Source organism: Triturus cristatus, chromosome 1_2 (genome assembly GCF_964204655.1).
Source record: "Triturus cristatus chromosome 1_2, aTriCri1.1, whole genome shotgun sequence".
NCBI classification, from domain to species: domain Eukaryota; kingdom Metazoa; phylum Chordata; class Amphibia; order Caudata; family Salamandridae; genus Triturus; species Triturus cristatus.
The window spans coordinates 946,535,855-946,560,830 of NC_140580.1; the positions used below are offsets into that span (position 1 = coordinate 946,535,855).

A 24,976-nucleotide genomic window follows, 5' to 3' on the forward strand; every position below is an offset into this window, starting at 1 on the left:
TAGTTCGAAATCTGATTAGGGACATCAAGACAAACTGTTATTCTCATAATAAAAGCCCTGTTTGCAGTGGCAATGGCAGTACCAGGAGTGTCCACAGGAATGAATCCGATTCCAATATGGCAGAGTGCACATTTGGTTACAGCAAATCCGTGTTCAATGTTATGCGTTTGAAGGACTATTCTACAGGAGAACAGAGTTTTTGAAGTGTATAAAGCATGGGAGGAGAGAGACAGTGATTTGGATCTCTTCATTGTTTAAGGTCTCGTTTAACAACACTGCAAAATATTGCGCTGTTTAGGCTTCAAAACTTTATTTACAATGCACACTGTTTGTGTTAATATATTATATCACACAACCTCTCTGCCTCTTACTCCAGTCGAAACACAACTGATGTTTAGATAAGGAGCCCTTCCAACCCTGAACTGTTTGATTATAATGCAATCTTTTACTTGAATACTTTCGACTAGTACAAGATGTGGAAATACATTTTACGTCCAATAGAATTGCTTTTGAAAAAAAACTCAGTTGTTTTGTACTACACTTATCCCTCTGTTAATGATATATTACAATGTCAGTGTAATGCAATGTCTTTTATTATGTCTCGCCTAGGCGGTACATGCGCTGTCTCTTCGGGTCATATATCTATTTTGCGGCCTTCGAGCATGCCCATCCTTTTTCATTCGTTCTTTTGTTTGCCGCTCGGAAATCCCTGCTTTTCTGTGTTGTGCATTGGTTATATGTGTCCATTTTGTTTTTTTGTTCCCTCCCATGGAGTCTGGCCCTATTGCATGTAATCTTTCCCTTCTGGCTATTTATGTTCGTTTCGGCACACTTTTTCCGTTTATCTTGGCTTGTCTTTTCAGAATGCGATTTTTTTGGGGTTTTTCGATCTAACCATGCTCAGCTGACTGCATTTTCCAGCCACAGACGGTATTTATATTTTTGATATCCGCATGTATGCCTTTTTGTTTCTTTAGTTAGCACGGGAAGAGCAGGCCGAACATCGAACACAGTTCTAAAGTCTGCAGCTCTGAATGTTATGCTAGATCCTTTCTCCCAAACCATCGGCATTTTTTGCATTCCAACATGTTCACCCAACGGGAATTTAGCAAGTATTGCTGTAGTGATGATAAACTGTAATGTAAAAAGCACCCTCAATTCGCATCCAATGTAGTTTCACAAAGTTTTTTGCCGTACAGTTTATTAGAACTACGAGCATCTTCGATAAAGTTCAGTTGGGTGAACAGAGAGTGTATGCTTTGTGGGTTTATACATTTTTTGTATTTGGGGAAACTGTCAATCGTGCTGGTATGTTTTCTTTGTCTCAGCTAAGCTTTTGGTTTGTAGCAGTTGGGAAGTTATTTTGGGGCCATTATGACCAAAACGCGTTCATATATGCATACTTTTAATGTGAGCTTGTGTTTGTGAGCCTTTTTTAAAAATTACTTATTCATGAAAGAGAAATTAGCATGCGTAAACAAACTTTGCTTAATTATATGATTTTGGAGGCCGCGCGGGTTTTATTTTATCTGCATGGGTCCCGCTTCACGAATGCCACTTTTGTTTAATTATCTTTAATTTGTAGGCCATACTCCTTTTTATTTGATCAGCACCGCCCACGCTTCATGTTTCAGCATGGCTGCCGCTTCAGGAAGCATGTCTAACTTTTAACTACACGCCCGCTTTCATGTTTTACCATCGCGGACATATCATGGCTGTCGCAGGTAAGTGAAGATGTCGATCTGTGGGAATGGAGAGAATTCTGTAACGTTTACTGCTTGGGCTTCAGGAACGGATACTGGTGGTACAGGATTCGCAGAGTTAACCAAGACTTCTGACCCACCACGGGAGCCTTTGTGGTTGCCTCGCCTGGTCGTGCTGCTCTGTGACTCCTCCTCATCTGAACGGTTGAGGTTACTGGTGGTATAGGATTTGCAGAGTTAACTAAGAGTTCTGACCTGCCATGAGACCCTTTGTCAATCAATCATTTGTAGAGCGCACTACTCACCGTGAGGGTCTCAAGGTGCTGAGGGGGGAGGGGAGGCTAGAGGGGGCGGGTGCTGCTACTGCTCGAACAGCCAGGTCTTGAGAAGTCTCCTGAAGGTCAGCAGTTCCTGGGTCTATCGCAGGTGGATGGGGAGGGTGTTCCATGTCTTGGCGGCGAGGTGGGAGAAAGATCTACCGCTGGTGGTCGTTCGGTGGATGCGTGGAACAGCAGCGAGGGCGAGGTCAGCGGACCGAAGCTGCAGTTCGGGTTGTAAAAGGTGAGTCGTTTGTTGAGGTATGTTGGTCCGGCTTTGTGGAGTGCTTTGTGAGCGTGGGTGAGGAGATTGAAGGTGATCCTCTTGTTGACGGGGAGCCAGTGCAGGTCTCTCAGGTGGGCAGTGATGTGGTTATGATTGGGGATGTCGAGGATGATGTGTGCGAAGGCGTTCTATATACGTTGAAGTCTTTTCTATAGTTTGGCCGTGGTTCCTGCGTAGAGGGCGTTGCCGTAGTCCAGCCTGCTGCTGACGAGGGCCTGGGTGATCGTCCTTCTGGTTCCGGTGGGGATCCATCGGTAGATCTTGCGAAGCAGGAGGAGACGGCATTGACTTGCTGGAGTGATGAGTCCAGGATGAACCCTAGGGTGCGAGCATGGTCTGTTGGAGTCGGGGCAGCTCCTAGCGTGGCCAGCCACCAGGAGTTGTCCCAGGCGGAGGGGGTGGAGTCAAGGATGAGGACCTCCGTCTTGTCCGAGTTCAGTTTCAGGCGACTGTTTTTCATCCATTCGGCAATGGCCTTCATTCCTTTGTGGAGGTTGGTTTTGGTGGTGGCGGGGTCCTTGGTGAGGGAGAGGATCAGCTGGGGGTCGGTGTATGAGATGATGTTGAGGTCGTGCGATGGGACAATGTTGGCGAGCGGTGCCATGTAGCCATTGAAAAGGGTTGGGCTGAGGCTTGATTCTTGGGGTATGCCGCAGGTGATCTTGTCGGCTATGGAATGGAGGGAGGCGGACCCTCTGGGTTCTGCCGGTGAGGAATGAGGTGATCCAGCCCAGGGCGGGAGCAGGGAGATGGGCCGGAAGTTCTTGAGGTCCTTCGGGTCTGCCTTGAGTTTCTTTAGTAGGGCGTTGTTCTCGGAGTGTTTCCAGCTCTCCGGGAAGGTGGCGATGTCAAAGGAGCTATTGACGGTCTTCCGGAGTTGGGGAGCGATGATGGAGCTCGCTTTGTTGAAGACTTGGTGAGGGGCAGGTTTCGAACGGTGAGCCGGAGTGGATGGTCTTCATGATTTTTATGGTGTCGTCGTTGTTGACGGTGTCCCAGGATAGCAGGAGGCCAGTATGACTGGAGGGTGGTCAGTGTGGGGTGTCTGGCTGTCGGTGAGGTCTGGGTGTTGAAGCTGTCGTGGATGTCTGCGATCTTGCAGTGGAAGAAGGGAAACATTGGCATTTGGGGCCTGGTTAAGATGGCGGTAGGACCGCCACCGTCCGTCATGCCGCCGAGGTGCAGAGGTCTTGCGACGGTGGGATGTTGTTGGAGCTGGAGTTGGGTTGGCGAGTTCCTTCACGATGTTGAAGAGCTCAGAAGGGAGCTCTCGCCTGGTCGTGCTGCTCTGTGGTGACTCCTCATCCGATTGTTAAGCTCGTTAGTATATTGTGCTCTTTTAGTGTTTGTTGTTTATACTGTAGATATTTGAGGTTTTCTACCTTTTGCGTGCAAGTATCACTCAGTACAGGTTTTTGCTTTGCACCCAGAGACTTGCAGTCCTAATGGTATAATAGAATAAATAGATCAACTCGCATTAAGCAAACGCTAAACTGGGTAAGCGGTTCAGACATGGAACCTGATTAAATTGAGCTCTTCATTTTTTTTTTTAAGTGCATAGTTTGTCGTTCTTAGCGACACCCTCCAAACCATGTTCTGTGGATGCACACGCCAACGTTTTTGAAAACAGTAGAAGCGTTGTGTGCATAACCCGAGGCTTTTCTCACCCATTATGATACTGGATTTCTGTATCTGGTAGGAGTGACATGTATGTAGAGTAAGCTTTGGCAACAAGTTTGCCATCACATGGCCTCCTCTTTAGTAATTTTAACTGTGCATGTGGCCACATCATATAACCGACCAATCCATGCCTGGAACTCGAAGGCACTTTATCATCCTAACATGAAATGTAGAACAAAGCCATCTAGAAAACTAAAGGCCTAACTTGGTTTATTATCTGTTCCATTGGAGTGGTGCCATGGTGCGCTTATCAGTGTTACTTTTTTCCTACATTGCAGATTGTGGGTCGTCCACCTGCGCAGTGGTATCGTTCTTATCTCTGCCTGCAGTCAGAGTTAGATTTTTAAACACAAAGACTATGAATCGTGCCTACTACGCTACAGCAGTCAAATGGTGCATTGTAAATGGACATAATTGTATCAGGCCACTTTTACTTAAGTGAAATACTTCTCTTTAGGACTGGTATTAACAAAGGCGTCATTATAACTTTAGTGACATTTATTTCAGTCAACCCTTTCATCCATTGGTCTATTACTTTCATTGACATTTTTTGTTTCGCCCACTATATCGTGGGATGATGGGGGAACCACCTTCACTGTGGGTGACAGCATTTTCCCCTTTCACAAGGAGCACACACACATATACAAAATGCTCCCTTCTGAGTCAGGGACTATGTTAAGCTTGTGCACACATATCATTAACTAATCCTCCCTCCCGTTCACCACCCCTACCCTATTGAAAAAGCCAGTAGCTTCCCCATAGGCAAGACCTATTGGCTTTGCCGATGCTTGTTTCTACATGTTCTAGAATCTTTAGGCACAATTTGTATATAGTGTTCTAAGAGGGAGCAGTTGGAAGGAAGTTGTTCGTGAAGGAGAATCCGGGTCTAGGGCTGTAATAAATGCTATAATTGGATTCATTTGCTACATGTAGTATAGAGATACCACTCTGTACTCTTATTATTTATAAGTTAGAAACCCCCCTCTTCTAACCCTCCCCTCCATGTTCCCATTTTATTCAGATTAGATGGTGCAGGGTTTTGTAGGGGGGCACTATGGGTGCCCCTCAGCGCCCATAGCAGAAGCCCAGGCTGGAATGGTGCCCTGCTAGGGGCCCCAAGTCACTTTCCGACAGGCTTTTCATGGCGAGTTAACAGCCATGAAAGGGCCGGCGGAAAGGAATTTCCTAATCCCTACGGCGGTGCCTGAGCAGGCACCACCCTATTGTAAGGAATAGGAGTCCGACCGCCGCACTGACGGGATCCTCGATCCTGTCTGACGCTGCGGTCTTTCCCGTGCCAGGCGTGATCCGACCGCTGCATCATAATGCGACGGTCGAATCAGTTGGCCTGGATGGCAGTGGGACCGCCACCGGCGGCATGACGGACGGTGGCGGTCCTACCGCCATCTTAACCAGGCCCCAAATGCCAATGTTTCCCTCGCTGACCACATGCTGTGGAGATGTCGGTTTTTTTTAGCACAGTTTCTCTATTGCAAAAAGAGATGATCAAAGCTGAAATTTACACTTGATTAGTTTGCTCTGTTTTTTGCTCAATCTCATACCTGAGACCTGGTTGACGTGCCAGAGTCCAAGAGATAGCATGTTGAAAGAACAGCAGCCAGGTGGAGCTTCGAGCTCCGATAGTGGGCAAATAGCCATATTTTCATTCCACTGCTCCCTTCAGCATAGATTTACATTGAGAGGGAGGACAACGATCGCATTAGCTCTGCAGTAGTGCATCCCATTCCAGCTGGTTTCACATTTGCGTATAGGAAATCACACTGCAATGGTGCACTGCAGGTACAGCTCTCTTTTGCAGAACTACACATGCTGACAAGGAAGAGTGCAGTAATCTCCTTCGTTACCTTTGTTACCTATGTGACTCCTTTACTCTCTTCATGGTACATCATTGTAATACTCTTCAACGTGTAGTAGTTGCTGCTGCACCATATGAAAAATCTTAAAAGGAAAACTCCATCACTTCAGAGACTCACATGGAGGATTTGACTAGAAGAGAGCAGTGATTGAATAACATACAAAATACATTTAGTTGCTAAAACCACAAGGTGTCAATTCAACCTCGTTTCCTTGTAGTAGAAGTTAAATAATATAATTATATCAAATACAAACATTATTTTAACTTGATGTGATGCAGAAGTGTTGGGGCAGAGTCAGTCGTTCGCCATTTCGGATGTGTGGTTAGCACATGACTAATTCTGTCTCAGCCCAGCCTGCCTTTTGAATATGATCCTGATGGGTGACTACAAATCCAATATTAGTCAGACATTTGCATGAATTTGAACCAGCCCTACTAGCCTTCCTTTGAAATGGAGATGAACATTGTACAAATAGTCTTGACTGTGCACTGTAGAGATGCCATAGAGCTTGCAGATGCTGGTAATGCTGTGTAGATTTACTTTTACTGACCTATTTACTTTTTATTCACAACTTAATAATAATTTAATCTTTTATTTATTTTTCCTCCACATTAAGGGCAATAGCCATATATTTTGAAGCTCTGTTTTGAAAGTTTTTTTCATATACAAACAAGGGACTTCGAGCATGCCACACACTTGCCATGAGTTGGTTTCATCGATCTCTTATTTGCTGGCTTCATATTGGTCAGCGCATGCTGGTGGTCACTTTCTCTTCATTTGTTTCTCCCTTCCGCGGGGGATTGACCAAGTACTGATTGCTATTTTTTTTTATTAGTGTCCATCCTCTCCTTGCATTGGGATTGTTATAGAGGAAATAAAATACAAAGACATTTTGCTACAGCAGACACCAGTAGAAAACGATACAAAATTTTACGTGGTAAAAGAGCAGCGCAGGCCTAAATCTCGTACTGATGCCAGAGTAGTGAAGAGTTTACTTTAAAATAAAGTGCACCACCTGTAAGGGCTTACTTAAAGGAAAACCTGTGTTTGTAAGCTTGAAGAAATGTATGGTCTTAAGCAGACAGGCATGTATTCTGTGTTCTCAGAAAATTGAAAAGATGATTAAACAATAGGAGCAGGAGATGGAACTCAATCAATCAGGGGTTTATAAAGCGCGCTACTCACCCGTGAGGGTCTCAAGGTGGGGGGAGGGGAGGGTGCAGCTAGCTCCGGATCAGTCGAGGAGCCAGGTCTTGAGGCTCTTCCTGAAAGGTGTGCAGAGTGGGGGAGTGTCTGATGTTGACTGGGAGCTCGTTCCAGGTCTTTGCTGCGACGTAGGAGAAGGCTCTTCCGCCTACTCTGGTTCTGAGAATGTGTGGGGATTCTGCCAGGGTGAGGTCGGCGGAGCGGAGGTTCCTTTTGGGTGCGTGGAAGGAGACTCTTTCGTTTAGGTATTTGGGTCCGATGTTGTGGAGGGATTTGTAGGCGTGGGTGAGTAGCTTGAAGGTTACTCCCTTCTCAATGGGGAGCCAGTGGAGGTCTTGTAGGTGCTGGGTCATGTGCTCGTGTCATGGGGTTCCGGGGACGAGTCTGGCTGCGGTGTTCTGGATGGTTTGGAGCTTGTGTGGCAGGGTTGTGTTGATACCAGCGTAGAGGGCGTTACCATAGTCCAGTCTGCAGTGTGAGACTGTGTCAAAGACTGCAGAGAGGCCTAGTAGGACGAGGGTCGCAGTATGGCCCTGGTCGAGTATCATGTGGATGTCATCTGTGGCTGCGAGGAGGACGATCTCGGTGCTGTGTTTGCTGCGAAATCCGGACTGGGAGGAGTCTTAGATGGTGTTCTCTTCGATGAAGGTGGTCAGCTGGGCGTTGATGAATCTCTCGGTGACTTTGGCTGCGAAGGGAAGGAGAGAGATGGGCCGGTAGTTTTTCAGGTCCGCCGGGTCGGGCAATGTTTTTTCGAGGAGGGTCTTGACCTCTGCCCGCTTTCAGTCTTTTGGGAAGATGCCAGATTCGAGGGAGGCGTTGATGGTCCGGCCTAGTTCGGGTGATATGGTGGCAGCGGCTCTGTGGTAGATGTGCGGTGGGCAGGGGTCGGTGGGGACTCCTGAGTGGGTGTTCTTCCTGGTCGTGGTGGTGTCTTCGGTGGTAGCAGGTTTCTAGGTGGTGATGGTCGGCTGGTTGTCGGTGGTGGAGAGGTGGGTGGTGTTTGGTGTCTGTTCGGTGAAGTTGTCGTAGAGGGCCTTGACTTTCAGGTGGAAGTAGGAGCTGAGCTTGTTGCAGAGGTCCTGGGATGGTGTGATGTCTGTGGCTTCGCTGGGGGGTTTGGTGAACTGCTGTATGATGTAGAAGAGTTCTTTTGCGTTACTTGCGTTGGTGTGGATTTTGTCCTTAATAAAGGTCCGCTTGGTGGCTCTTATGCGCTGGTGGTATTCATTCATGCCGTTCCTGTAGTTGTTCTGGTCTTCGGTGGTTTTCCTGTTCTGCCAGAGTTTCTCGAGGCGTCTGCAGGAGCGCCTAGCTTCTTGGAGGTCGGTAGTGAACCAGGCGACCTTCGGGGGGCGTTGATTGACGGGGTGGCGGAGGGGTTCGAGCTTGTCAGCGCAGCTGGAGATCCAGCGGTGTAGTTCTTTGGCTGCGGAGTTGGCGTTGGTCGTGGCGGAGGGAGGGTCATGGAGGAGGGTGGTGTTGAGGTGTTCCTCTGTGATCTTGCTCCAGTTCCTTCGGCAGGCGCGGGGCGGGTTTGGGTGCGGTGGCGGTGTTGAAGGTGAAGTGTCCAAAGGGGCTGCGTGGTGTGGCTGAAGTGGATGTTTGTCCCTCCTGCAAAGATGGGGTCGAGGGGAAGTCTGGCTCTGTGGGTGGGGGTGGTGAAGAGCTGCTTCAGTCAGAGGTTGTTAAGGAGGGTGGTGGAGTCGGGTTGCTGCGGTTTTCAAGGTGGAAGTTCAGGTCTCTGATGAGAATGTAGTTCGTGGAGGCGAAAGCGTGGGGTGCAACGAGGCCCGGGTGGTCTGTAGACTAGAGTCCCGCGCAGCGTGGTTCTGGGGCTGGTTTGGATCTGGAAGTGGAGGTGCTCTGTGTTGGAGGGGGGTTGCTCATGCTGGAGGTGGGGAGTTGGAGGGAGCTCTTGTGTGCGATGGTGAGTCCTCCTCCAGGGCGGTCCTTTCTTTGGATCTTGTATCCAGCAGGAATGGCGGTGGCTATGTCGGGGGAGGTGGTGGCATTGGTCCATGTTTCTGTGAAGAAAGCGACGTCTGGCGAGAGGGTGTCGACATGGCTCTGAATAAACACTGAAGTTACGATCAACGCAGTCCTGCCACCCACCGTCTTTGCTCTATGCTGCAACAGATAGCAGGGTAAAGAAGGAGTAACTGTCATTTACAACTCCCAGTACAAGTTCACAGAATTCATGGACCCTTTTCGTCTCTTCTGAATACCTGTCAGCGAAATGCAGTACGACATGAACATTCTTAGCGTTTATAACAGTTCTCCATCAGTCATCAAAACACTGTCTACCTTCCTGTCAGAATTTCACAGCTTTTGTGAACATCTAGGAGATACTGCTAAACAAAATCCTATTAATTGGCGACTTAAGCATTCAACTGGACATAGTTAATTTTCTCCCAAAAGACTTCCTTTTACTAATCGACTCCTTTAGCTTCACCCAGCATTCCAAAGGTCCAACCCTCCAAACCTGGCACCCAGTCCCCCTCGTTCTAGAGCACAACCGACCCTTATCAAACCCCTCTTTCACTCCAATTTCTTGGACTAACCACGCGCTAATAAGATGCTCTCATTTCACATCCACATCCCGGGTGAAACTCCAAACAAACTCATGACATTTCTGTGGGGAAACTACAAGAACATTCCTTCAAATGCTCTAACTTCAGTGTATTACACATGTCTTAGCAATTAGACAACTAACAATCTTGAACACATCATAGGCCAATTTTACTTCAAATACTAGTTGGTTCTTGATCTCCTAGCACTTCTGAAGCCTAAAGTCTCAATAAAAAACACACCCAGGGCCCGGGTCAATCAACCGCTCATCCCGCTAAAACCAGAAGGCTTGAATGAAGATGGATAAAAACAGCAAAGAATTGGACAAACCAGCCTGTAAACCACATCACACCAAATATAAGAGAAATGCGTGCCGTCAAGAGATCCTTCTACACTGATCTCGGCAGAACATTGCCACACAACTCCTTTAAATCTACACATGGCTATCATCCCTCAATAGCAACCCCTACCCTCCACCTTAAACTCTCTAGCAATGTGTAATAAACTAACTTCATACGTGCCGCAAAAATCCAAGATGTCACAAAATAATTTCCAATTATTCCTTTGACTTGGTAAATATCCTGCTCCACCTGCCACTTCCTCTGCAATTCTAATTCCTTGGAGCTAATCTCAGCCAAAGATCTTATCAAGAGAGGATCAAAACTAGACCATCTGGATCATTGCTAAATGCATTGTCTGCCAGACTAGAAATGAACATTGCAGCCATAGTCAAAGATATTGCCTACATCGCTACTGTTTCCCTACGAAGTGGTCACTTCCCTAACACTAAAACGCACCATTGCCTTACCCCACCCCCCCCCCCCACTCTAAAAAGCTATTGTAGACTCCAACTCTAAGCAACTACCAACGCATCTCAACACTTCCTTTCCTGACAAGATCATTGAAGCAGAGGTAGCCCGCCAATTGCAGAACAATGTATAATTCAACAATCTGCTTGTCTGCATTCCGCCTGCTGAGTGGTACTGACTCCACGGTGACGAACACCGGAGAAGGCTGTAACCTGAAGAAACCAACAACTGGTGGACTCATCCTACTGGCCCCATCAGCTGCATTCAACACTGTAGGTCACAAAACGCCCCTAAACCACATGAAACATTTAACATTCTAAGAAAAGCTTGGGAATGGCATAAATCTTTCCTACTAGAACCAAAGCAGCAAATAAAACTCTTATCTACATGTTTCGGAATTGGCTACCATGGTATGTGGTGACCCCAATGGTCAACACTCTCCCCACTCCTCTTCAACTTGTACATGTTCCCTCTAGCCTACTTGATCAAATTGAAAGGCCTTAAATGCCAGTTATATGCAGATGTCACACAGCTATAGTAGACCTAAGCAACAATTCCAAGACTGATGCACTCGCAGAACGTCTTCACTTGGTCAAACACTGGATGAGTCTTGGCGACCTTTGTCTAAAGTGACGAGAGAAAGAAACCTAATTACTAAATAATAAACCCTCTCTTCCAAATATCTCTGCCTACTTCACTTGACCAACCACATCCGCCACTAGAAAGGATGGGCAACCTTGTAGTTCTTTTCGATGCACAACTATCTTCTGTGCTCCAAATTAATGTGACCATCACATCACCTAACTGCTGCTTAAATGCCATCCAAAATCAGCCCTGTCCTATCCATCTGACACTTAAGACAATTGGTCCAAGCAATTGCCCTATCAAGACTATACTATTGCAGTGTCCTGTACCTAAAGCTCTCAAACAAGGACATTGCAAAACTTCAACATGTTCAAAATTGCAGTAGAAGGATCATTTTCGGACTGAAGGGAAACTACCATATTTCGTCCTTCGGGCACAGTTATCTTGGTTAACCATTTAACACCGAATACAACACAGAGTATCTTATGTGGAAGCCATCAACCTAAAAACTCCTGGGTATGTATGAGACCTCTTCAAGTTCCATCAAACATCAGCTGTGCTACGCTCCACCTTTGAGCACACGCTCATCATCCCAAAATGGAGACTAGCAAGATTAGAAGGCCAAACCCTAAAAGTGGTTTAAGGAAAACTCGAACAACCTTCTTCTAGAAATCCGGCCATTGAATGACTATTCGTCTTCAAAATCCCTCTAGAAAACTGCTACTCTCAAGACCATTATTCGTCAGGGCTACTTCAGAAGTAGAATAGCATCCATTACACCGATCAACAATATCTCATGATCACCTTCCCAATGTCGGTATGTCCCAACGCTCCTCTCATTCCCCGTAAACATTCATTGTCTACTGTTGTTAATGTTCATCTTGTTACCATAAATAATCTTGTCAAATATGTAAATTAAGATCAATTTTGCACATACTGATTAAGTGATAAAAAGAATGTAAACCCAGATTTAGAGCATGCGATCAATGGACCTGTCGAAGGGGGAGGGGAGGCATATTTTGTGTGTTGTCACAGAAGTAAGGAGACCTTGAGAAACTGTCTAAACCAAAGGCAATCAATTTGTTGCCCAACTTTTTTACTAGAGGCTTTGATAAGGTAAGTAAACCTCTGGACAGTTTTGTCTCCTGCCAAAATCAGCAGACCCAGAATGACTCCATATTGCAACCACCCATACTTTACCCCCACCCCGCCAATGGGTAGGAGCGATAGGGTGAAGGTTTTATTTCTAAGTGGCAAAAGTTAAATATGTTCCTTTGTGATGAATACTGTGGCACTTTGTCTCCAGAATGCATGCACCAAATAACACCTCCCTGTTGCGGCATGCCTTCCTTATTTTATCTGGAAAGGTCTCTTTGCAACATCGGGAGGGTCTATTCCAGATGCCTCTTGGTAGAAAAGGATACAGGCTAGAGGCGCAAAGTTATTTGAGTGATATAATACTTCACCCATGAGATTATCCCTCCCAGATTCATATCTACTTTTATCCAGCTGGTCGCATATCTGACAATAAAATGGATGTAAGGTGGCTTCTGGGCTAAGTTATTCTTACTTGAAGTATGTTCTGCTCATCTTTAAAACAGCTAAAGGGGCGCCGAGCCTCTTCTGCATGCAGTGGTTTAAAGATATATTTCCCCGTTTGTATAATTGGTAAAGGTTTTTAATTTTTTTTAAAAAATGTTTTTGTTTTTTATATGAATCTTGCGAGTGTACCCTAGATGCAGGATTATTGTTACAGGTTAATATTTTTTTAACTTTTCAAAACCTGGAAACTTTGCAATTGGATAAAAAAAAATTTAGATCTGAAATGGAGGTGTGCAGAACAAGTGTACAACCAACTCAAATGTGAGCGACATGGCGTCTAAAGCAAACCCTAAAATTACATCTGATCAGAAATGCAGACTAACAAATGCCTCCTGTAGAGCTATTTTTAGGTCGAGCCTAGACATCGCTTGCGCTGTCTGCAAGACATGTGGTTTTGTATTCTATGTGTATTAAAAAAAAAAATAACTGCTTTCTATAGGCTGTTGGCTGTGTCATTCAAAAATGTAGCCTTTGTATTGGTGTTGGGTTGTAAAAGCCCCTCCCTTCTCTCCTTCTGGTGATTTCACTTGGTGAGTATTTAGTTTGGCCATCACACTGTTTAGCGTGTGATGGCCCCTGTTTACAGAGACGTGCATCTGTTAGCAGTTATCCTTATCGTAACTGGAGTCTGACTTCCATTCTGACCTAAAGAAGCTGTGTGGCTTTGTTTCTGTTTCAGCGTGCATCTGATAGCAATTATCCTTATCTTAACTGCTGCAGTTTCACTTCAATTCCGACCTAAAGAAGCCCTTTGCCTTTGTTTGTTTTAACGTGCATCTGTTATGAATTATCCTGATGGTAACTGCAGTATGACTTTTATTCCAACAGTCAAACTTAACAAGCATTGGCATAGCCAATAGTTCTCGCCTTTGGGACCTTATAAGTGTTTAGCCATGCAACAGTTGATGTTGTTGCACCAAGGATATTGTGCTGCATAACTAAATACTTCTAAGGCCCCAAAGGCGAGACCTATTGGCTATGCCAATGCTTGTTTTCCTTTTATGAGCTGTTCCAGAGGAACTGGGTGTCATGTTTTACTTTGAATTAAAGCATTTGTGTGGCTGCAAATTTCCCTGACCTGGCACAAAATCTTCAAAAGTGTTAATGCTATAAGCATTACCTTTCTACATTTCTGTACTTGCCCTTGGTTAATATCTGTAAGGGCCAGCAAAACATTTATTTCACACTCATTGTGGCACAAATAAATAGATACATTGAAAAATACATCCAGTCCAAATACCACTTCCTCTTTTTATGTTTTTGTGTCCATAAATGTTTCCTGAGGCAAGCATTTATTCCTGGATCAGACTGCATGACCCTGTGTGGTAATTGAATAGCTCTTCAGGCCCTGGCGGCATAGCACCCAAGATAACTTGCTGCATGGCTAATTACTTATAAGTCCCAATGGTGAGAGCTATTGGCTATGCAACTGCTTGTTATTTATCCGTATTTCTTCACCACAGGATTTAGGCACCCTTTTCACCTCTTTCCGCCCCCCCCCCCCCCCCCCCCCCTTGCTGTTGCTGCTTGTTCCCTGTCCTCCACAACAGTGTTGTTGCTTGCTCCACCATTGTCCCCCCACATCGTTTTGGCCATTTCTGTTTTTTTTATTATCCTTCTTCGAGTCGTTGCTTTCCCTTCGTTGCTTAGTACGTCATTGTTGCTTCCTAGCTCTCCTCTTGCTTGCCCATTGGGTTTGCTTGCTCTGTGCTGCCTCTTCTTGCATCATTACTTGCCTCTGTTGCTTGCACCATTCTTGTTGCTTGCTCAGGGACATCAACCACGACCCCCCTCGAACCTGCCCTTTCCCACCACAGGAAAAACACAAATCGGTCTCGCCTCTTTGGGACCTTCTAAGTATTTAGTTATGCAGCACAATATCCTTGGTGCAGCAACATCAACTGTTGTATTGCTAAATACTTATAAGGTCCCAAAGGCGAGACCTATTCGCTATGCCAATGCTTGTTAGGACTGCCGGCGGGACCCAGCCCACTTAAAGCCCAGTCTGAAGTCCTTATGAAATGTAACTGGTTCTATTGTAAAGCACTCTGACACCTTCGGATAAAAGTAGGCGCCATACAAACACGCATAAATAAATAAATTACGCTGCCTTGTCCAATGACCCCATTCTGGTTGTGGCCTCCTGCAGTGTGGAGCTGATTTCAAGATCTTTGCCAGGGCTGGTTTTTGTTTCCGATGCGGCCCTGTGCACGTGAATTTGGCGGGCTCGGTTTCAGTGCCTGCATCGCGCACAGTGGGTGTTTCTAAATCAAACAGCTATCAGAGCCAGCGGGTCCCCGTCTTTTGTTTGCGCTCAGTGGGCAGAGCCTGAATCCTGTACGCCTTGGACACCAGGCTGAGAAATACAATCTGGCACATTAATTTAATGAATGGAGAGCCGGCGCATGACTCCGAATTTTCCCTTTAAGCAGCGCTCTGCAGCCTTGGAGCCCATTTGGTTGTAAATGCGACTCAATGAATGGTGCCAGCAGGTTTCTCAATGAGAACAGCATATTTGCCTTGGGGGAGGGGAGGAAGGGGGTTTAAACAGCAGAGGGAGGTGCCTGCCTCCTCCCGCCTTGGAAGAGTGACCTTTGTGAGGCTGCATCCTCAAAGCCTTGATCAGCCATGACCAATAACAAGCATTAGCAAATGCAATAGGTCGCCCCTTTATAAGGGGACGGCAGACCAATTGCAGGCATGCAAACTTTGAAAAGACTTCACCATGTGAGGAGGGGGCAGGGCCATGAAAGAGTAGGGTCTGGTATAGGGAGAGGAGCTTTTAGCCATCACCATTGGCCAAGGAGAGGGCCTGCAGCTTAGAGTCCAGGCCAGCACTGTCTGAAGACATCTCGACTCGAACAAAAAAACACAAATGACAGAGATTTCCGAGGCTGCTGCCAACACCCTGTGTGAATGTTAAGCCCCTGGTGGGAGTCAGACAAGCAGGTAGTGGGATAAGGGAGGGGTTGACAAATGGTGAGCACTTTCGCGGCCGCTTTGATGTTCTCAGTGGCCGCGCAGCTCACTGAGAACATCAAAGCGGCCTCGAAAGTGATCAGGCGGGCTGACAAATGGTGCGCGTACCCGGCGCACATGCACTGTAGTTGGAGGCCTGAAAAGCCACTAGTCTGCACTTCCAAATCCCGCTTACTAAAACTCTCGCCAGAGCAGCGCTAAAGCGCTGGCTCAGGCAAGACCTAAAAACACATTGGCAAAGCCAAAAATCTTTTACATATGCCAGAGCTATTTAGTTTTGTCAGTGTTTTTTAGCCATGTTGTACAGCAGCACGACTGCTGGGCAACAAAGTTGATAATAAAAAAGCCCTATGGCACGGCCAGTGTTGACAGCGTCGTAACATTTGTTTAAATTAACTTATTTATTTTACTTTAGTCATGCTGCACAGCAGCCGCGCTGCTGTACAACATGGCTTAAAAAATCTCGCATAAGCAATACCCATTGGCTTTTCCAATGCGTGTTTCTATTTAATTCATTGGTTATTTACTAATTTTGTGAGTTAGCTATTTTAAGAAAGCCAAAATGAATTTTTAGTTGTCTTCAAGGTACTTTACTCACCACTTGTGTCCAGTAAAGAGAGTTCGACCTTCAAGAAATCTTCTGTTTGCGAGTGTGTGAGGACAGAATAAATGTCAAGACCTGTGGAGGGTCAGTAAAGGTTTTAAGAACGATAATGATTTGTCTCAGTGGACATATGCACACTTCACCAGAATGTGAATTCACTCGGGTACAGGTTAGAGCCAAATCCTATAGCAGGTCCCAGTGGAAGAAGTTACTGCATATACAGGAAAACAAGGGGTGCCCTTGAGTCTGACCATCTTAAGGGCCTGTATTCGCCCTTTAACTCACAATCAGTCAAAACACTTTTCAACCCCATTAAATGTCAGTGTCTTAAGTAAATAGCATTATAAAGCCATGTTTTATTCCTTCGAAAATTCAATGTTTCTGGTGCATTGTTTGCCGACACTTACGTTTCAGTCAAGCGTAAGTTTAGCAACAGGACGCAGGACTCCAGCTTGTATGGAGCTAGAGGAAAGTTAATTTTGTTTTTTCAGTTTCAGGCCAAAAATTTCATTGGTCTATTCTTTGTCGCACTTTCGCACACATCCACTGAAACCGATCCAGTGATTGCACACAGGAGGGTTCTGTTCCTTTCATTTCTTCAGCTTCTAAGATGTGCCCCTTTTAATTACTCAGTACATTGCTTTGCTGGAAACTTCTCGTTATTAACTAGTCTGTGGTACTTTTCTATCCACGTACCATCCTGCTTGGGTAGCTCAGATGTTTTATTCGCCGATCTTATAAATCTGCTGCAATTGTTTTTTCATTTATTTAAGTTTTTTTGTCTAAAGTGTGTCTCAGAGCATTAATCATGGTGTCAGTCCGACCCCCGCCACACTACAGGACCACCCGCAGTATTATAAGTGTGACGGTCGGACCGCCACTGATCCGCAGCTGTCTGGCAGCGGTTCAAGGCCAAAATATGCAGCTGGTGGTGCCGCAGCGGCACCGCAAGCATGTTTAGAGTTGCCTCACTGCCAGCCTTTTCATGGTGGTTGCACCACAATGAAAAGGGTGGCGGTAAGGCAATAAAGGTGGCTCTAGAGGGCCACAATGTGCCTTTGTGCACAGGGGTGCATGCAGGGTGGCACATGTTGTGCACCCACTGTAGTTTTGCACCCCCAGTTCTGCACAGGAAGGAATGCACAACATGGTGCATTCCTTCCCGTGCAGGAACGTGCCCTGGTGGTCCTGAGGCGTTGCTGTTTAAGGCTTACAATGAGCCTTTAAACAGCTCTGCCGCTGGACCATCACGCTGCGCTCCTGACCACAAAACTACTTGTAATCGGGCAGGCAGCGGTGAGTTACAGCGTCCTAGCAGTGATGTGCCGCCCGCTCCAGGACTGCCGAAACTCATAATCAGGCCTATAGTATTTACTTTAGAAAAAGCTGTTTAGCAGAATATCCATTGTGTGTGACACATGTTCAACACTTCTAGTCAATACAATGTTTTTAAGGAGGTTAAAGTTCAAAATGTTTTTTAACAGTGTTCTTAACGTTTTGACTTCTGTGGAGCCCCACTGAATCGCGACTAGTAGCCAGTGACCCTGTCATAAGCAATTTCTACTATTTGAACTTCAAAACAATTCACAAGTACTGAAACAAGTATACATCAAACAATTACACAAATTATGAAATATTTTATTTAATTAACAAAAAAATACAAAAATTTGAGTTAATGGAAAGGCTGGAGCTTTTCAAAATTATTTGTTTTGTTCTTCGATGAAGCAATAGAATAGACTTATATATTCTTTATTTTTTTACTTCCAATGCATGTTCTTTTTGTCAGTGCATACCAGTGCTTCAGTTGAGGCCACAAATCTCCCACACTAGACTCAGTTTGTTGTACTTGCACTCCTCCCACAAATCAAACCAAGTATACTGGCTTAATAGTTCGCTACTACTTTCAAAGTCACTCCTTTACAGAGCGATTTTTTTTTTTTTTTTTTTTTCTTTTCAATTTTTAGTTATGCCTTTTCATGTGTGCATACCTTATTAATATGCTAATATTATACGATTTGCAAAACCATCGCAGACCATTGAGTAAGCATCGTGAGCCCCGGGTTAATAGCGGCTGCTTTAAAGGGATATCTGAGACAGTCCATCACCACTGATATTGAGTTTTTGGTAACTAACAGATGCTTCCCTGCAGCAAATCTCATATTTATTTTCCTGGATTATTAGGCAGTACCAGTGAAGGTAGTCTGCTGATTTTGGAAGACTTTTAGTTAAGTGTCAGAGCCTGGACAGCGGTGTGCGTAACAAGGTTTAGCTTTTAGATTCCCCTCTGGCACAATGGAATTCCTGTACCAAATGTACTGGTTTCCAACTTGGCATCCCATTTCTCAGTCTTCTTTTTCTCGGTGTCATGGACCACAGGGGCTGTATGAATTGTTTGTGTTGGCCTGCCATGTCAAGGAACATAGGGATTTCCATTTTCCTTCTTCCCCATGAAACTCCTGCAGTCCAAGCCTGATTTACTTGCGTAATGTCTGGATCTCTAATGGTGGGAACTATGCATATTTTTCCACAGATTTATTTATTGGAGTCTGCACTGTCGTTTCCGCTCTGCCTTGGTGGGGGTGGAGCTCAGCATTGAGTCTTATGTCCTTAATTCTGCTGTCAATGCGACCCCCACGGTTGGGTCTAATTGTAAGGTGCGTTTCTGATTCAACTGTGTTTTATATATGACTGCTTCATCGACCAGATTTGAAACTGACTTTTGTTTTCAGGAGAAAAAGATGGCTGAAAGACCTGAAGATCTGAACTTGCCCAACGCTGTCATTACAAGGATCATTAAAGAAGCTGTGAGTATTGACCATGCTATTTGTTTGCCTGCTTTAGAGATGGTCGCCAATTTTTAACCCTAGTCTGTAAACCGGAAGTCTGAGCCTAATGAATTAAATACCAGTGACTCTCCCTACTGCCTCACCATACTCGTGGTCCTTCGTGGTACCATTTTAAAATTTTTGAGAAGTTTTTGGTAGGAGATAATCACTGCTTGCATCTTCCTTAAGGTCTCACTGAATACCCATTTTATCCTGGCAACCTCTGATCAGATGTTGTGTAATCAGACGTTATTGGCTATCTTCGACGGAAACATATGTAAAAAGTGAGGTGCTGTTTTTGTCACACTTTACTGACTTTGCCCTGTCCCCTCCTTCCTTGTGTGTTAAAAGTATAAGTTGAAGGCCGGTCATTTATTTTGTTGGGGTGCACATTCATCCAAACAGATTCCATAAACTCGAATTTGCGCATTGAAGCATAATATTCATGATGTTAGGTTAAAATGGAAAGTAAAACTGTAGTAATGTTTAAGTCGCTTTTCGAAAAGTATATGGCCAAGTGTACAGATGGTGGGAAGGCATTCTGAAATAAAGGCAGTGACTGGAAAGAATAGCATCTTGCCCTCAAGTAGCGCATAGATGCGGAGCAGAAAATCAGAAGTTCTTTAGTTTAGGTTGAACGGGAAATGTTGAGAATTAACACATTTTAAGTTGAAGCGTTAAAAATTAATGAAAGATGCAAGACGCAATATAACTGTCGGCAACCAATATAAGGAGTTCCTAGGAGTAGTTTATGTAAGACAATTGAGGCAATTCGTGGATTACTGTTAACATCACAGGTAAAATGATGCCCACTCCTGCATATTGCTGCACTAGCTTAAAGGTGGTAATTCTTTACATATTTGTGGGCATTATTGTTAAGATGATGCTAGGTCATGGTGTAAAAGGTGCTCTGTCGTATTGCTATTTCTTTGCATTTTAATGACATAATTACTTTTACTACAATAGAATTGGTGAAAGTGGTCTGCACTTACTTATTCATACATCTGTCCCTGCACTCTCCTATTCAGACACACGTTTATCTGTTGAACCATCCAGCTTTGTACTCCTTTACTTGCTAATTGGCCAGGAGTTCAGTCACTCATTCAGGCTTGATATCCCCCCCCCCCCACCCCTCCCCCCCCAAAACAATTTATTGGAATTTTCGCCCATTTATTCAAGCGATTATGAAACGCACATACACCTCTTTTTGCCTTGACTGTGCTTTTTTTAAAATCTGGAGTGCATGCAAGAGAGCATGTTTAACAAATGGGGATGTGGTCGATGAGTCGGAGTGTGAAATGATTATATCTGTAAGGCATGGACTGCTTAAGTGTGTTAGCTGCTCATCAAACTGTGGTCCCAATACCTCCTAAAATAGATATTACTTCTCACTGCACTAGTGGGATTTGTGTTGTATTTGGGCAGACGACTCGCAGAATCAAGAATATCGTGCAGATTCATGGTGGTGTACGTCTGTGGTATATTGTAGATGTGAATTTAATCTAGAAGTATGAGTAAGGCATTCATTAGATATGGAGAGTGATGCACCTTCATGAGCCTGAATACTGCACAGGTCAGTTTTTATTAGGTTGTGTTGTACTCGCAGAATGATGTGTTTGCACATGTCCGAATCCTGCATGGTTGTTTATTCCTGCAGTGTGGTAGTGCTGCATGCGTTGTATTTTTGAAGCAGTGCAGAAGAGTTGAATATTGCAGGATGTGTTGCTTCATCACAGTAAGTGGGGATGTGGATCTTTGTCAAAAATGTGCATTCATTTCCTGTGAATCATTGTAATCATTTTTAGGTCTTGGCTCGAAGGCTGCGCTTGCGCAGTCTCGATCCGAGATTTAATGACTTGGAGAAGAGGGGCTTGAATGACTTGGAGAAGAGGGGCTTGAACCCGCCCCTCTTCTCCCCTGTTCTCCATTGGCTGGCCTCTTCAATGCTGGCCAGCCATTGGAGAAGAGGTCCCGTCACTCCGATCAGGCCCTGTCCTTTTCGGATCGGGGGGGGGGCGTGTTTTTTGCAGAAAGTCTAATTATCTCCTCCAGCCAATGGCAAGAGGAGATAACAGCAAAACACGCCCCCGAATCCGAAAGCGCCGCTGCCTTTCTCCGAGGCATTTCTGCTTCGCCTCGGAGAAAGGCAGTGGTGTCCCGGCGTCCGGACGCATTTGTCTCTTCATCCTCCTGGGTGGGGTCGGGGTATTTATTTTTCTGGATGTTTTAGAGCATTGCACTGTTACCTTTGGGTTTGTTATAGCGCGCTAGCCTGCTAGGCAGGCATTGAAGTTAAAAATACTGCAACTGAGCCAGAGTTTCACAATGGCGTCACATGCTCCCTGATAAAGACGTGCCTTCTTTATTACGAAATAAGATCCATGTTTTTAGGGATAAAACCCCAGGATCAGCTGGTGCAATGACATTAATAAAGTCTGTGGTCAAGCAGAGTCATCAAATAGGGTTAAATGGAAGCAAGCCTTGGTGTGAATGATTACCCATGAGTTGGTGAAGCCTTCACCTCCCACCTGCCACCCCTCCACCCCCCCAAACCGCCCTCGGAGGTGCCCTGTGTCCAGCTCCGTGGGTTAAAAGGTCATTAGCTCTTCAGGGTGTGTTATTTGTACGGTCAGAGCAGGAGAGGGGGGGCGGCTGAAACTGGTAGCATCTGAGCTCCTCTCTCCCTCCACTCTGTTCCCCTTCCCTCACACGCTCACCTCCCCCCCCCCCCCCTCCCCCCTTTACTTCCCTCCCATCGCGGCCACGCGCCCTCTCTGTTCATCTCTCGAGCTCCCTCCTTGGCGCCACATTTCTTCTTTTCTCATCTCCTTTGGTCTGCGCTCTCCTTATCAGTTCCTCTCTACCCCTCCAGTCCTGCTGTGTCACTCCCTCCCTCTGTGTCACTCCCTCCCTCCTTGTGACCCCTCATTTCCTCCTGCTGCCCTTCACCTCACACGTTTCTCTTCCACCACCCAGCTATCTCCTCTCTCTTCCTTTGGGTCACTCTTTCCCTCAAACTCCCTCCTATCTTTCACGTGCGCTTCCTCTTCTTTCATGCCTGACCCCCTCCCGCCCCCAGCAGTTACACTTCCCTCACCAATCTCTCTCTCTTCATCTTACTTTCTCTTATCTTCTCTCTTCTCATACCCTTTCCTCGCACCCGTCTCCCTTTCTGCGTCTCGTTCTCTCCCTGCTCTTATCTCGTTTTACCACCCTCTGCCCCCTCCACTACAGCTCCTCTTTCTCGGGACCCACTCTTTTAACTTCCTGCGGTGTCGGCTCTCCCCCGCCTTCCCCACCCCCACAGAGAAGGTATGTACTGGGAAGGTTTGGACACAGAGGGGGGGATGCACCCCCTTCACTCTGGGGTGTGGGGGAAGAGGGCTCGGAGACATAATCCACTTCAAAATGTGTTGTGCTAGTAGTGTTTTACGGCACGTGATGTTTTTGACGTTTGGACTATAGTGCACATCTTGGGTTGTGAGTTTGAAGACACGATAAAAGCGAGTTCACCTATTGAAGGCAATGTTACATCTCCAAGGAAATACTGCGCAGAGGGACAGAGCACTATTTCCAGAGCAGCGATTTGTGGGGGAAGCTTGTTGTTTGAATAGTGCACGTTGTGTGGTACTCATTTTGTCAACGTTAAACCCGGTACCGTGGCATTAAACACAGATCGGTGGATACATTAGTCCACTGAACCGGTTGTTGTCTCTGCGTTGTTACCGTTAGTTTAATCGTTTTTAGTAAAAACAAATATACGTTTTATTTTATGCAGCAGTTGCTGTGGCAGTTGTCCTTTTTAGCACTAAACAATAAAAGTGAGTTCCATGACACCCATTTTATCATCCTGAGGAGAAAGAGTTGAGACGCACATCCTGGGATTCAGACCTATGGGTCACGCGGAGATCACAGCAGACAGCACAAAACTAGCACACAGATACAACGGTTTAAACACGTATATCATATGCACCAATGAGAGCAGCGACTCGGATGTCCGAATTCACCACATCATGCCTTGTGTTGTGAACCTCTTCAAAGCACTAGGTACAGAAAGCAAACTATCCACTTCAAATTGTGGTGTGCTAGTAGTGTTTTACGGCACATGTGATGTTTTGCGCGATCGCGCAGTGTGATCCTGGGCAACGCCAGCGCTGGTTGGTGATACTAGGCTACGATTTGTTATAATGCCATGATAGGCTGAGACGTATAACTAGATGCCATATGGTACTGCTCGGATCTGATATGCTATGCTGCTCTGTTACTGTAATGTATACTTTACACTGAGGAATAGGAGGAAAGGGAGCAAGGAGTCCTACAGGATGGATGAGCGTCACCATGTAGGGAAAGCTTTACTCCGAGAACCCATACATTGGTGGACAAGGTGTTGCAAAAACGTTAAGAAGTCACGAGAGTCATGAAAACCAGCCTGGCAGACACTTGTATGTGTGGCTCTGTGTGTGTGTGGGAGGCTCTGTGTGTGCCTCTGTGTGTGTTGCTCTGTGTGTGGTGCTCTGTGTGGGTGGCTTTTTTTGTAGGTGGCTCTATGCGTGGGTGGCTCTTTCTGTGTGTGGGTGGCTCTGTGTGGGTGGCTCTATTTGTGTCTGGGTTGCTCTATGGGAATAGCTCTGTAGGTGGCTCTGTGTGGGTGGCTCTGTGTTTGTCGGTGGCTTTGTGTGTGTGGCTCTGTGTGTGGGTGCAAATGCAATAGGTCTTGCATTTGAGATAGATTAAGCTATTGACATTGTAAATAACAATGGCGTTTCTTTAAATGTTTTAAAAATAAAAACATAAACAAAAATAATGTCATGAGCAGTGCCAATAGCTCTAACTTTAACACTGCCGAGACCATTGCATTGTAAATGCTTGTTGGATTTTGATAGGGACACGCCTGCAAGGTGATCTAATCCTGTACACAGATGTATATTGTACTTTAGCGCTCGTTGGAACCGGATTTATATACGGTCACTATCTTAAGCTTTTATCAAGTTTTTTTCTGATGCTTTGACTGATCTTTTCAAAGGATATTGGCCGAATATGACTTGATTTGTTTCACTAATGCCAAAACTGTTGATAAACCCAGACCTGGTTCAAGCTGTTTTTTAATTTTATTCTTTTATATTCATTAATTGTTTTGTTTTATTTTTTGCAACAATTTAATTTATTAGTTATTGTAAAGAGTAGAAATATCAATTGCAAATATCCAGCAGTAGATATAATCATAGGTAACGTATCATAGCTTACATTAGACTGCCACAACTTGATTCCACAGAGCTGCCTAGACGCACAGAGGTGCTAATATACCCAACACAACCGGAGATGGCTTTATAGCCAACTCTAGAATACTGATGAGGGTTTGAATTAATTTGCATCATAGTAAGTGGTGACTGGAATCTGGTTATGGATCCACTCCTAGACAAGACAGTCCCTATAGATTGAGAGAATGATATTAATAGCACTTTTTTGTCTGACCTTTGTACTGACTTTAGCCATTTTGATGTGTGGTGCCTTTTAAATCCCTGTGACCGGGAATATACTTTTCTAGCTAACCCTCATTGTACAGATTCCTGGATAGGTTACTTTTTGATTCCCCCACTCCATGCTGACTAATGTAGTGAAATGTGACATGCAATAGGGCGCATTACAGACAATACCCTGGTTCTAGAGGGATTATTGCTAGGACATGTATCCTTGTTGCTCTATGATGTTTGCAAGTCACCAAATACAGGAGTCCAGAGAATAAAGAAAAGCCTGATTCACAAATCAGAACTTTGAAATCAGAAAACGAATACCCATCTAGCTCAGCACTGCTCCTTTGGGCTGTTGCAAGTCTCAGCCTTGTGAACACTTGCACTGCCAGTTTAGTTGGTGGAGGGAAAGGGCTCCTTAAGGATTGTGATGCTGAGTTGGACTGTCGTCTTAGGGCCCCACA

General features: G+C 45.3%; 1 protein-coding gene across 1 annotated transcript in view; it reads left to right on the forward strand.

Moving 5' to 3' along the window:
- The window catches only part of POLE3 (DNA polymerase epsilon 3, accessory subunit), a 117,910-nt gene that overhangs the window by 13,711 nt on the left and 79,223 nt on the right, over positions 1-24,976 (forward strand). The window contains exon 2 of the mRNA XM_085609954.1: positions 18,949-19,023. Coding sequence (XP_085466080.1) covers positions 18,949-19,023 — 75 coding nt within the window. The remainder of the gene's footprint in view (positions 1-18,948; positions 19,024-24,976) is intronic.